Consider the following 15276-nt stretch of genomic DNA (forward strand, 5'->3'; position numbering starts at 1 on the left):
TAGGCAAATTGCTCTGAAAATACAAGAGCATGCTTTCATTAATATAACACTGGTAGTAGTCCTAGTACTTTAAAAAGCGTTAGTCCTTGGTAAAAACTGCGAATTTAAATACGTTTTGCATTGCCGTTTAATCGATTAAAATAAAGTTTTTATATGTAAATGTGGAATGGGGCAGATCTTTGCACGGCACATTTCTCTTTTTTCTGGCTCAGTTTGTTTATATAAACCCATGAGCTTGTGGGCAGTCTCAGCTTCACTGTCTAATCTGTTGAGATCCGGACTGCATGTGTGTGCTCACATATCCGTCTGTGTTACTGGGACTCACTTATATTCCTCAAGATCAACATTATTTCAGCGCGTCTTTGACTTTTAACAGCAGGACATCAATAAGCCATGGTTGTTACCGGCTGCTCCCAATGCATTAAATACATGCTCTTCTTCTTTAACTTCATTTTTTGGGTAAGTATATCTAATTCAAATACTACTACTACTATTGTTGTTTTTATTATTATAATTATAATAATAGGCTATTATTATAAGTAGTAATAGTACTAGTAGTAGTGGTGGAAGTAGTAGTATGCTAGTAGTAAACATGTTAATACATCATTAAAAGTTTTTGAAACAATTCTATACCATCTTTGTTAAACATTATCCATATTTTTATCCCATGTTATTGAGGCAAACACTCTGAAATATAAAGTGATTTTAGTCTTCATAATAATTTAAATACATAAGGCTTATTAGGCTAAATAATAAATAAATTAATGATCCATTTTCCAGAATACAGTTTTGTCCGTGATCTACAATTTTTTTTACTAACATAAGAACACTGTGTGATCACAAGATTTTACTCAAAATAGTTGTTATTCTATAAACTAGTATGCGTGATCATTAATTTTCTAGATTAAAATGAATCCCAAGGTCCTGATTTACATAAAATCAAAATATATATTTTTTGGGGAGTTTTCAGTCTTCAGTCAAATTAGAACACAGGCCTTGCAGAATGTTAAGTGGATGTCATGTCATAGCTAATTGTGCGATACCATGAATAATACTTTTTTTTTAACTGGCAAGTTTCTCTGTCTTGTGTATGTGTTCTCAGACATGAGGAATATGTGCAGGGCCGGACCTAGGGTTTTGGGGGCCCTAAAAAAAAATAGTGTATGGGGCCCTACAGGTTTCTAGAAAATTCTAGTTAATTTAGAAAAAATATACGAAATGAAACATACTACGTTTAATTGATACGGTTGTGTGTTTTGTTGATTAGAGTAATTGATGGGCAAAAAATACAATAAATGGGGGTGATGGGTGGGGCCCCGAACCAATCATGGGGCCCTAAACAAATGTTTAGGTTGTTTATTGGGTCGGGCCGGCCCTGAATATGTGTCTCTGTCTCTAGAGCATCCTGGAGAGGGTTTTCTGTGGTTTTGCTGTATTTTTACACTGTCTATAATTATACCCATGTGTTTTAGGGACATACATACACCATAAAAGAACCAAGGCAAAAAAAGATGAGGGACAAATTTAAATAATTAAATAATTATTTAAGAAAATAATTTATGATGTGGACTTAATATAAATGCTGTCTATCATAACTTTTTTTTTTCATGTAAAAAAAAATCTGATTCAAATGTTCGTCTTCATCAGCTAGGATGTAGCAATCCTGTCCTGACAGACCATAACAATATCTGTCATTCTGCTATTATCACAATTGTAACCAGAAAATAGCAGGCTCTTTTAATCTAAGTATCAACATCACATAATGGTTATTCAATGACAATAGTAAATCATCATGAATTCTGAGGAAATTGTAATTTGTAGCTACTACACTGAAAAATGCTAACCTAAAAATGTGCTTTATGTGGTAACATCTAAATTAAATGGTTTTAGTCAAATCAACCTGGATACATCAACAAAATTAATTTGAGGGTTATCAGGTAGAAATAGCTTCTTAAGGTAAATATTGCAGGCTTCAACTTTTAATAGTGTATGCTGACATTATAGACCAACCTTCATCACAAGAATTGAAAAATGTACTGTATACTGTCTGTTCCCTTATTCTTAATAGGTGAAAAACCTGTACATTATAATTAATCTTTTCAGACCCATCTTAATACAGGTCTCTTTTGCAATGCCAGTTTAAATTCTTGTTTGGATTCAAGGCCTTTAACTTGCACGAGAATGATATCCATATCCATAGCCAATCCCAAAGCCTCTCGTGATGCGTATAGCTTCCTGTCATTGTGAATGCCAACACAAAAATATATCTGCATGACTTCCACATGTTTATCACTGAAGCTGTCGCTTCCTGCAGCTTGAATAAAAAAAAAGAAAAGAACAGGGTGGAGGTTTCAGAGTGCTCATCGGATCATAGAGAACCTACCCTCTCAGAGTAAAAAAGGGCCCCCTCCATCCTTTGGATATTTGTGTGAATAACAGTAAACCTGTCAGACAGTTCTAACCTCATTGCAGGAAGAAGTGACCTCTGGGATGACCACCGGAAAAGACTCAGAATAAACATTTCTGGGCAACAACATCTGTAAAATTATTGTACGTTCATGCTTCAAATGTTAAATGCATTTATGAAGGAGAAATCTTTGTATTTTTGCTGAATAGCAGAAGTAAACACTGCAACACCTCTGTTTTCTTACTATCTCTTTCTTATTTTTAGTTGGCTGGTGGTGTGATTCTGGGTGTAGCGTTATGGCTTCGCCATGACAGTCAAACCAGCAACCTCCTGATGCTTCAGTTTGAGGGGAATCAAGCCCCAGGCACCTTTTATGTCAGTAAGTAAAGTGATTAACCCCTTTACATACTAAATGTGGGTTCTACTGATCTAAATGTGGCTACCATTGATCACAAAGTTGGTTTCCATGGAAACTCTAATGATTAGGATCCATTTTAAATTCTTTCATTTAGTGTAAGTGTGGCAACAGCAGCTTTGACCCTGTTTATATTGTTTCATCCATGAAAGAGGCTGAAATGTAAAATGTTAACTACTATGTCTAGTTCACTTGTTATTTAAACAAGCCACTCAAACCCTGGCATCATAATCCTTTGAAAATTACCTTTGCCCATTCATTTCCAAACTAAATGCTCACTTCTGCCAGATGTTGCTAATTATATCCTCTTAACGTGACATCATGAGCTGTAGCTGTTTATATGATCATATTACCTGTTGTTTAACATGGCATATTTAGCCTGATTTAGATGAATATACAGTATATAGAATTCAACACCAGAAATGTATTTGGACTGTACATTATCATATTTAAAATCTAGGGAGTATTTCATACAGTTTTATTTTATCACTTTATATCACTCTTAATACTTAAAAAAAACATTATGCATATTTTATTACTATGTATGTAGGCATGAATGCCTGTACAATGTCCAGAGTGTTGTTTGCAATAATGCGCAGCAAGTTTTTTAAAATTATATTGGGATTGTTCAAATGAAAATCGTGATTATTCCAGCCCTAATAACAAGTAATTTTACAAGTAAATGGACAGAATGTTGTCCTAGCTTGTAGATATTGTCATTATAATTGGGGAGTTTCTGCACTATGAGCTTTGAGACACAATTACTCCTGAAATAGTCAGGCATTGCCACACAGTCTCCTCAAAAGATAGAAATAGGAAACAGGGTCTAAGCTGAGGGTCACTCAATCACTGTGTGTGCGTATGAGTTTACAAACTATGATGACAGCAGCAGAAAATCATTGCATAAGAGATTTGATCCTGTTTGTCATGTTGTAGGATGTAAATGTGTTACAGTTAGTCTTTCCTGTAAAAGTTCCCTTTCTCTCTAGAATAATGCTTCATTCTGCAGCTTTCACATGAAGTCAGTGATTCTAGAAACTCACACAAGGGGTGTTTTAAAAGGATCAGGCACGCAAACACACACACACACACACACACACACACACACACACACACACACACACACACACACACACACACACACATGTTGGTCTACCTATCATTATGAGGACTTTCCATAGACATAATGACTTTTATACTGTACAAACTATAGATTCTATCCTCTAAACCTAACACAACCCCTAAACCTAACCCTCACAGAAAACCTTCTGCATTTTTACATTTTCAATAAAACATTGTTTAGTATGATTTTTAAGCAATTTGAATTATGGGGACACTAGAAATGTTCTCATAAATCACATTTATAGCATAATAACCTTGTAATTACTAATTTGTAACTTACAAAATTGTCCTCGTAAATCACAAAAACACGCACACACACACACGCACACACACACACACACACACACACATGTTGTGTTTCCATGTTTTATGGGGACTTTCCATAGACATAATGGTTTTTATACTTTACAAACTTTATATTCTATCCCCTAAACCTAACACAACCCCTAAACCTAACCCTCACAGAAAACTTTCTGCATTTTTACATTTTCAAAAAACATAATTTAGTATGATTTATAAGCTGTTTTCCTCATGGGGACCGACAAAATGTCCCCACAAGGTCAAAAATTTCGGGTTTTACTACCCTTATGGGGACATTTGGTCCCCACAAAGTGATAAATACACGCTCACTCACACACACACACACACACACACACACACACACACACACACACACACATACTTAGCCACAGTAGATGCACACAGAGAATTCAGCAGCACGTTGTGGTTACTAGCATATGTTCCACCCATTCATTTATGTAGAGACCATTGGCTTGCCTCCCTCTACTCAGTGTAAGTACATGGAAGAACCGTAGTTCTGCCTGTCTCTTTATATAGCAGCAATAACCTTTTCTGATTAAAGAAGTTTGGGTTGATGGTATGGCCCACCCAGTGTAAGAAGAGAAAGATGAAGTGTTTTTTTCTGCTTCTGCTGAGCATCCATGTAATTCAAAAAGCCCTACTCATGTGCCCGTTACACCACAAATTAGAGTGAGCAATGGTTGGGCTTACCCAAGTGCTGTTTAAACAACCCTAAAAATATTTTCAAGCCTTGATGGCCTTCCAAACAGAGCAAATCTTTATAGCTTAGAGAGGAGTCTGAGAACACTTTCAGACATATGCATGCAGGATCATAACATTTCTAAATATACATGATTTTAAACAGAGCATGAAGCTTGTTTAGCAGTGTTGAACAGTGTTGATAGGTAAAGATCAAACTTTGATCTGCTCTGAATTCTGATTTCAGTGTGAGCTTCAGCTGTGTAGCATGTGTATGTATTTGCTGAGCATGTAAGATGTTTCGTAGATCTTGGAAAACAAGACCACATCTCCAATTGAGAGAAAATAAATTCTAAATCTTGGAGAAGATTCATCATCATATGCATTTTTAAAGTACAGATACTTTTGTATGGATTATCTTCTGCAAGCAAAATGTTCCCAATCCCAAAATGTTGAAACATATTTTCAAAGGATCTCAACACTCCACTCTCATATTGGTCACTGACATAAATCAATAGTTTATTAACCTCCCTCACAATCCACTCTGACCAGCAGAAATGGGATTTATTAATACGTAACTTTGGGTTCAGCCATATGCTCGAAGCAACATTTAAATAAATGTCCAAATTAAACACTCTGGACACTTTTGTCCATACCACATGCAAATGTGAGATAACGAGGTGTAACTTAACTTCTCCGGTTAGTTTGATAGAAAGGCTTTGCAATGCCGAAATAGGGGAAAGAACTTCCTTTTCAATACAAAACCAGGCAGGGGCTCTCTCAGGTGGAAGTGACCAATGACAAATGTCTGAGACTGAATGCATAATAATAAAACAAAATCTTGGGTAGGCCTAGCCCACCTCTGTCAATCGGCCTATGCAATTTACTGAAATGTAATCTGGGACATTTATCATTCCAAATGAAGGACTTCGCTATGCTATCAAATTGCTTGAAATAAGAGAGGGGGACATCTCCTACCACCACCCCTGGAAAATCCTCCTCCTTTCTTATTGTGGCTGCTAATGATTCCAGGGCAAGACAGAACAATAATGGGGAAAGAGGGCAATGCTGCTGGATGCCCCTCTCCAGAGTAAAATAATCTGAAACTAATCAATTTGTTTGTACCGCAGCTACCGGGTGTCTATAAAGTAACTTAATCCATCCAATAAAAGTATTCCTGAACCCGTAAATTTCCAAAATCTTGAAAAGATAATCATCTTCTATCATATCAAATGCCTTTTCAGCATCAGGTGAGATGGTAGTAACCAGAGTCTAATCATTCACCACTGAACACATGATATTGATGAAACGCCTCATATTATTAGAAGAGCTACAGCCTGAATAAACACCACCTTATCTATATGTATAAGTGATGTCATAACTTTACTTAATCGGTTAGCCATAATTTGTGACAATATTTTAACATCTAGCTGGATCAGAGAAATTTGACTGTAACTCTTACACTCACTTAGATCTTTGTCGTTTCAGAATCAGACTGATCCGGGCTTGTGTCATGGTTTGCGGAAGCTTTCTATTCTTTAATGTTTATGTATAAAGTGTAGCAAAAGTGGAGCCAGTTCTGTAGCCTAAGATCTAAAGAAATTCAGCGGCAATTCCAACTGGCCCCAGAGCCTTGCCTGTAGGCAAGGCCTTAATTACCTTGCCAAGATCCTCCAAGGTTATCTCAGAATCAAGAGAATTTTTTTCATCAGTCGTAAGTTTAGGAAGTTCTAATGGTTCCACAAAGTTTCTAATATATTCATCAGTAGACGAAGATGTGGACCTATAGAGTTCAAGAGAGAATTCTTTAAAAGCATAATTAAAATCAATGGCTGAGTTTAATATTTCACCACCAGCAGATTTCACTGAGGGAATGGTAGAAAAAGACTCTCTTTGTTTTATATATCTAGCCAAAGGATTCCCTGCATTGTCCCCCGACTCAAAGTACGACTGTCTTGCCCTGAATAGCCAAAACTCCACCTTCCGTGGCAAAATAGTATTGTATCTGTATTTCAGTCGGGTCAATTCCCTGAGGCCATTAGACGACATTCAGCACTTCAGCTCTGCCTTGGCACTTTTAATATTCCCTTCCAATTCCACGAGTTTTGTGCTTTGGATTTTTGGTGAATGAGGCATACTTAATGATCCGGCCCCTAAGAACCACCTTAAGTGCCTCCCAAGCCATGTCCACATAGGATACTGAGGACCAGTTGGTCTCCATATAGACATTAATTTCAGCCTTTAGCATTCAGGATTTTGCTAAAGGGATACATTAAAGGACCAACTATATGATTTCTTTTTCTCAGTATGTGGCAACTCTAAACACACCAGGGCATGATCTGAGACTAAAATGTTTCAATTGAGCAATCATCAACAGATGAAATGAGGGACTAAAAATGTTTATCTAGAGTAAATCTTATGGACTGATAAAAACAATGTATAGTCCCTACCAGATGGGTTCAAAAGTCTCCAGATATCTGTAAGACCAAGATTTGTGGAAATCCTGTGAATGGTCAATGTTGCTCTAGGGGGCTTGCACAGTTATACTTCACTATGATCAAGGACTGAGTCCATCAAAAGATTAAAGGCTCCTCCCAATATGATATCATTAGGAGTGCCAGCAGCTTGCAACAACCCTTTAAGATATATAAAAAAGCCCTGATCATCAATGTTAGGTGCATAACCATTAGCCAAAATAAGACTTTGTCCCTGAATTTCAGATAAAACAATAATGACTCTTCATAATTGATCTTAATTTATATTATACACTGTTCTTGAAGAAACACTATATCATATTTCTTATGCTTATGGGGTGCCCCAACCCATTCACATTCCACGTGGAGAGAGACAATCCACTCATATTAACATTTAACAACATATAAGAAAAAATAGATTGTGTGTCAAAAACAAGATTATAAAGACCACATTCCAACATTAGTGCAACAATCAATCCCCAAACATCTAGAAAAAAAAGAATGAAAAAAAAAATGAAAAAAGAAAACATGCGCATTAACCCCACGCACGACAGCGCCAACTGGCTTCTTTCCCAACAAAATTCATCCATAGAAACGTCCTGAAGGTGTTACTCTAAAAAATAAACTCCAGCCGATAGGAGGAACTAGCACCGAGAGCGCACAGATTCCTCAACAGTCAAGCAAATGTTCAGTGAGCCGTTCTCTCGGCTGCAACATGAGTGCAAACAAATTACTTACTCCAATTACCTGCAAGAAGTACTCCATGAAACAAACTCCAGCCAATAGGTGGAATACGCACAAAGAGCATTCAGATTCATCCTGAAGGTATGTTACTCTACAAAATAAACACCAGCTGCTAGGCGGAACCAGCACAAAAGGCGCGCAGACTCCCCAAACAAAGCAGATGTTCAGTGAGACGGTCCACTCTTCTGCAATGTGAATGCAACAAGATTTCATTGATTTTATGAAGGACATCACTTGCTGTGGGCATGTGAATGTTTTACGGCCATCCTTATCATCTATTTTCAATTTGACCGGGAATATCAGTGCAAAATGACTTTCCGACTTTCTGTAAAAGTTTCTTGCTTTCCTTGAATCAATCAAGTTTATCTCTTGTCGAATTCGCAAAGTCTGGAATAAAAATAATCCTGTGTTTCTTCCAAGAAAGCCTTCCTTTACTACTCGCCTTGCATAGCCTGCCTCCCTCAGTGGATCGCCGAGCAGGAACTCGATTGCCAGCTTATGGCCTGATATGTCAAGCAGATTCGGAAAGAGCCCATCCAGGAATTTCACCATATCCTGTCCCTCTTCGCCCTCAGGAATTCAGACGATTTGGACATTATTTCGCCGGCTATGGTTCTCCATGTCTTCCAACTTCTCCCAGACATGCTCCAAATCGACCTTGGTCACTGGCAGATTAGCAGATAATTCCCTCTCCGATGACTCCAGATAATCTATCCATTTCTCGACATCCCCCACTCTTGTCACCACATCAGTGAACTTCGCATCCATGGCAGTAATCAATCAACGTATCACAGCAAGAGCCTCCAAGTCAGCAACAACCTTCATCAGCATTGCCAACATGTTCAGCATCTCTCGCTGCGCTTCCCCGATTAAACCGACTCAAAGGCTTGCGGCCTGCTCGGGGCCATCTGCGTGAACACGTAAGTGTCTTTTAATGTCTCCAGAGGATTTTTAATCTTTAACATATTGTCCTTCTAGAACAGTTATGTTATCGAATCTCACCGGTTTATGTCATTAAAAGTGTTCAAATCAGCAAAGTGCGCAGATCTCGACACTCACATATCCGATCCTCGCATGGCGTCACGTGTCAGAATTTTAAAGGTCCAAAAAGCACATACAGTCAGCAGTAGGTGGCAATATGCACAAAGAATGTGAATCGCCAAAAAAAAAAAGCAAAAAAATTATAATGTGGAACTTAAAGTGAAATTTGAGATTTATAGTAAATAAAAATACTTAAATATTGTTGTTTCTCAACCACACCTATCATATTGCTTCAGAAGACATGGATTTAACTACTGGAGTCTGGATTAATTTTTATTTTGCCTATATATGCTTTTTGGATCTTCAAAGTTCTGACCACAATTCAATTGCATTGTACGGACCAACAGTGCTGAGATATTTTTCAAAAAATCTTCCATTTGGGTTCGGCAGAAATTTATTTTTTGGGTGAACTATTCCTTTGAAGGTCTACGTATTTGTCTGCTTTAAAAAAAAAAAAACTTTGAATAAATCATCTCTATGTTGCAAGTCCTCTCCTTTAGGGGCAAACAGTCAACTAAAATATGCTTAGATGCTAAAATACAAAAGATAATTTCCTGTTTTGCTTGTTGAAAATTTGCTGAACAAGATATTTGGAGTTGCTGTGGTAAGAGTATCTGTAGCTGAAATACTAATTTAGCATTTTGTGAACAAACAGACCAGACTGGCTTAAGTACTGAGGACAGCATGGCTCTGTTATGTAAAGGTTCCAGTTTAGAGCTCTTCCCATGCTGTTTCCAATCTCAACTGTGAACTGCTCTTTAACATACAGAGATTGCTTTTCCTTTTTTTTCCCTTTTTGTCTCTCTTTTTCTTTCTTTTGCAGTCTTAAAACTATTTCCAAGATGACAAATCAGACAGGTGAATGCAGATTAGCTGTATTGACTAATTGTAAGCACTGACCAATTCCACCGTCAACAACAAAATATGCAAAGTGAGACAAGAAAAAGAGAGTAAAATGTATAGTTGCCTTGAAAATTTTTATACATACATTATTTAAGTTATCTATTCTATATATACTTTATGAAAACACAATATGGTTGATAGATTGACAGACATCCCAAGTCTCCCGGAAGTTCCGGGAGTCTCCCGCGTATTGATAGTGGCTCCCTGATGCCCGCAAATGAGTTAAAATCTCCCGGAATCAAGAGCGAGCGAGCAAGAGCGGCTAGATTGTGCTCCAAACCGTGTAGCGCGCACGGCAGAGAGGGAGAGAGCGAGAGACCTTGCGTGTGTGCGTGTGTGTGCGTGTGTGCATCAAGAAGTGAAAACAGAGAGCATCCTGATTGGCCTGTTTCGGTAAGTCAACCAATCAATTGTCAGTGTGGGAGGGCTTTTATCTCTTTTCCCGAACCTAATTAATCAGGACAGTGTATCTAGACACAGGAGCGCCATGACAGAGGGAGAGTGCCCCAAAAAGCGAAAATATAAGACACATTTTACGCCAGACTACACGAAAGTGTACCCCTGTCTAATAAGAGTGAAACATAATGACAGTCTTGCACGCTGTACAGTTTGTAACAGTGACTTCAGCATTGCCCATGGCGGGTTAAATGATTGTAAAAGACATGTTGAAGTGAGTTAAACAAGTTTCATTTCATGTGCATATTATTAAGGCCGGCTAGTTACCTAGGCTACATGAAAACAATAAACTCCTTAGACCTGTTTAAAGTTGCAATGGAATATAAATAAAAGCAGTTTACATAAATAGTATAAGTATACAAGTAAACTCTTGTTCTGTGATGATATGTTGGGGGGGGTCCGGGATACCTCCCTGAAATGACTTTTTGCAGGTTGGGATGCCTGGATTGATAACTATATAATGCACATATACAGCAATTTTATACACTGCTGAAAGGGTTCAAGTATGTTCAACACATCTCCACAGATTAGTAAAATTGTGCCATCTTGTGGCTGCATAATGCATTTAGCAGTGATTGTATGCACAGTACTTCTACAACTAACAAAAAGTGTTTCTAAAAGAAAAATATGAGGAATGCAGTTTGTGGGAATTGATAAATGAATGGGTAGAAATATCTAATTCTTATGTTTAACAAACATTTTTTTTTTTGCTCTAACAGGTGTGTATGTTCTCATAGCGATTGGGGCTTTAATGATGTTTGTGGGCTTCCTCGGTTGTTATGGTGCCATTCAAGAATCTCAGTGTCTATTAGGAACAGTAGGTATCACTCAAATCTAACTGTTCAACACTTAAAATGTTTTTATTTAACTACACACTTTGCTTGTGGTTTGAAAGCATGGGGAGAGTTTTACTTTAACAAGTTAAAAAATATTAGGTATTTTTTTACTAAATAGAAATTAACAATGTCCATGTCCAAACATTTCTATGCATGCATTTCATTATGCATGAGGCGTGCGTTATTTTCTTAGAAGTTTAATTTCTCCCATAAAGAGTAATGAAACGTGAAGATAGACAATTTAATGTTCATTGCTAACCAAAACGAATTGGCATATTATGGCAGAGGCTATTTGCACTTAGTGCAGATGCTATTTTCACTGTGTAAAAGCAACAAAAAGCATCTTATTTGCACTTAGTGCAAATAGCGTTAGATGCTATTTGCACACTAGTGCAATTAGATACTTTACTAACATTCAGTATATTGGCATGCAGAATTTGTATTGTGTTAATTTGGAGTCCCACAGCCACCCTATACCAACCCCTAACCCTACCTTACAAAAATTAACCATGGTTTTACTACAGTAACCATAGTATCACCATGGTATTTTTCTAGTAAACTCATAGTTACCACAAAATTAAACATGGTTACTATTAACTACTATTAACAACATGTTAATGTAGTAACACCATGGTTAGTACATCAGAACTAGTTTTTACCAAAATACATGGTTACTTCAATATTACTACAGCAAAACCATGGTTAATTTTATTTGGATCAAATCCTTCTCTCAACTCCCCAACCATCACTGTGACCAAATCACTGCAAGGAATCTCTTTTATTTATTACTATAAGTAATATTATAGGAAATATTAAGAGTAGAGACATGGGAAAAAGTATGTCAAGGTGTGCAATTCGAACCAAGATTTCCAGCGTGACAACACATACACATACCGTCACACATACACGTACCGTCACAACACCCCAGAGCGCGTGGATGCGCAGTTTGTCATAAAATCCTGTGTTTTCACCAGACTATTGGAGTGCAAACAGTCACTTTGTTATCCAATCTCTTAATCTACTAAATGTCTAGCCCTTTAACCAGTTTAATGTCTCTGTCCCATCAAGAATAATTCAAATATGCCCGCCTTCATTTGATCAGAAGTTGACCCCAAATAAATCTATACTGGTTGTCTTGAGTTTGGTCTGAGCAGTGGTGGGTGAGTTAGTGTAAATAGCCTCTGCCAACAGGATGGGCTATTTGCACTTATTGTAAATAGACACTCCGTTAATGATATCAGAGACCTCCCACTCAGTAGAGCACTGTTACACTAGTCTTTATTTCTCTATCTCACAGTTTTTCTCTTCTCTTTCTTCTTCAGTTCTTTACATGTTTAGTGATCCTGTTTGCTTGTGAGGTGGCCGCAGGATTATGGGGCTTTATTAACAAGGATACGGTAAGGCTGAGCATCCACGCTCAAACTTTCTATCACTGTGATTTTACATTTGAAGTCTACATCACCTGTCCGGTTTCTATCTATCCAGATATCCACTGAGCTCATTAACTTCTATGATACCGCGTATATTAAAGCTGTGGATCCAGTAGGCACAGAATCCAAACAGGCTGCCACCAAGATTCTGGAGGTCTTCCATGAAACAGTGAGTTGCCTAAATCAGTTCTTTCATCTCAGCTGTTCTGTTTTGATTTTGAACATAACTCTCTCTCTCTCTCTCTCTCTCTCACACACACACACACACACACACACACACACACACACACACACTCACTCTCATTCAATATCTCAGCTTGAGTGCTGTGGTAAAGGGGATAATAATGAACTTTTCAAAGCTGCTCAGACCTCTCTGTGTCCCAAGATGACCAACCCAATTGACCTGCTCATTACTCAGGTATCTGTATATCTAACGCTGATGACTGCTTTCACATCTTTGTCTTGTATTTGGTGTGAATAGGCATAGACAATGATCTGCCCTGCAAAATAAATAGTTTAACTCAGCTAGAAAAAAACTGAAACAATACAATAAAACTATTTTATTTCACAGTATTTTTTTTAAGCCATTTGTCTCATTTTCATTGTTGGCATATTTAAAAACATTTCTTTGTAGGGCTGTATACCTACAGAATAATCATTCATTCCCAATAAAAATGTAGACTGAATTGATATGTTGATGTTGTGCCTCCAGAGTTGCCACACAAAGCTAAGGAACCTGTTCACTGAGAAACTCCATGTGATTGGCTTGGCTGCCCTAGTGATCGCTGTCATTATGGTAAGAAAGAAATGCCAGTGAACTCACTATGCACAATTACAGATTTGTTAACTGTATACTCCTACAAAAATCTACTTTATACATAGCCTGTGCATAATTTTGTGTCTATAATTTCTCTCCACTTTGTGTGTAGGTTTTTGAGATGATCTTCACCATGGTCCTCTGCTGTGCAATCCGCAATACTCCAGCATATTGAGAGGCTGGATGATGGCCAGACTGATCAAAACCTTAGATTTTTGCCAGTATTGGGCAGGAGGACACCATATCACTTCTGTGCTCCCTCACTTTTCCAGCTCAGGTGACCAAACACTGAGCATTGATCTTTGCCTTTTTAGAGAGGACCTCTTATGTTATTGTACCAGAATACACATCAAGGGCTATCATAGATAAATATTTCAACAACATAACAATCTTTTACAATGTGGAGGTTTCTACATATTTAACAGTAATGTGATTGACTTGTATAGACCACAAGTTTTATTCTGTATTGTTTTACTGTTTAATTTTTTTTTTTTTATTTCAGTGTAATAACAAACACTTTCATCTTGTATTGTCTATTTTTTCTATACATGCTTCTTAGTATTGCAGTAACTTAAAGGGTTAGTTCACCCAAAAATGAAAATGTTCTCATCATAACACCCTCATGCTATCCAAGATGTATATGACTTTCTTTCATCTGCTGAACACAAACGAAGAATTTCTCAGCTCATGCAGTGTAAGTAAATGGGTGCCGAAATTTAAAAGCTCCAAAATCCACATGAAGGCAACATAAACCAGATGACTCTTGTGGTTAAATGAATATCTTCATAAGTGATATGACAGGTGTGGGTGAGAAACATTTCAATATTTAATCTTTTTTATATACATATACATATCGCCCCCTAATGGGCAGGGAGGATAATTTGATCGACAATATTGACAATATGATCTGCTAAAAAAATGTTGTGGTTCTCACCCACACCTATCATATTGCTTCTTTACACATGGATGTAACCACTGGAGTAATATTGATTACTTTCATGCTCCCTTTATGTGGATTTTGGACCTTCAAAATGTTGGCAAACATTTGCTTACATTGTGAGGACCTACAGAGCTGAAATATTTGTAAAAATGTATATTTGTTTGTGTGCGTGTGTGTGTATGTGCGTGAGTGTGTGTGCGTGAGTGTGTGTGTGTGTGTGTGTGTGTGTTCTGCAGAAGGTAGGAAGTCATACACATCTGGGATGCCAGGAGGGTGAGTTAATCATGAGAGAATTTTCATTTTTGGGTGAACTATCCCTTTAAGAACACTAAAACAACTGTAAAAGTAACATAATGTTATGAGTGTGAGTCTTTGAGTGTGTATATTTGTGCATTTTCATTTCTAAATCATTGGAAATATTTTAAATAGGTAATTGTTTTATGAATATTTTATATAGCAAAGAAAATTTGGAGTCAAACAGTGCTTTCTGAGTGCCTATCACACACTGGGTCTTATCTGATCACACATTGTATTGTATATAATCTCTTCAAGATTTTCTACCACATTATATTAATACAACCCACATGAAACTGATCAAACATTGTATTACCCAATGAGCCCAATCCATTTCTTGATATTTCATTTATTTCAAATAAAAGTTACTGTATTTATACTGTATTTGTGTGATTCAA

General features: G+C 37.2%; 1 protein-coding gene across 1 annotated transcript; it reads left to right on the top strand.

The window, feature by feature from the left end:
- The first annotated feature begins 268 nt into the window (after positions 1-268).
- LOC127623106 (CD81 antigen-like) lies at positions 269-15248 on the top strand. The gene is made up of 8 exons (XM_052097361.1): positions 269-459; positions 2672-2786; positions 11281-11378; positions 12720-12794; positions 12883-12996; positions 13144-13245; positions 13540-13623; positions 13757-15248. The coding sequence occupies exons 1-8, from the start codon at positions 394-396 to the stop codon at positions 13817-13819; spliced, it is 717 nt and encodes a 238-aa protein (XP_051953321.1). The 5' UTR covers positions 269-393; the 3' UTR covers positions 13820-15248.
- Positions 15249-15276: the final 28 nt, after the last annotated feature.

The sequence above is a fragment of the Xyrauchen texanus genome, chromosome 29 (assembly GCF_025860055.1).
Source record: "Xyrauchen texanus isolate HMW12.3.18 chromosome 29, RBS_HiC_50CHRs, whole genome shotgun sequence".
NCBI classification, from domain to species: Eukaryota; Metazoa; Chordata; class Actinopteri; order Cypriniformes; family Catostomidae; genus Xyrauchen; species Xyrauchen texanus.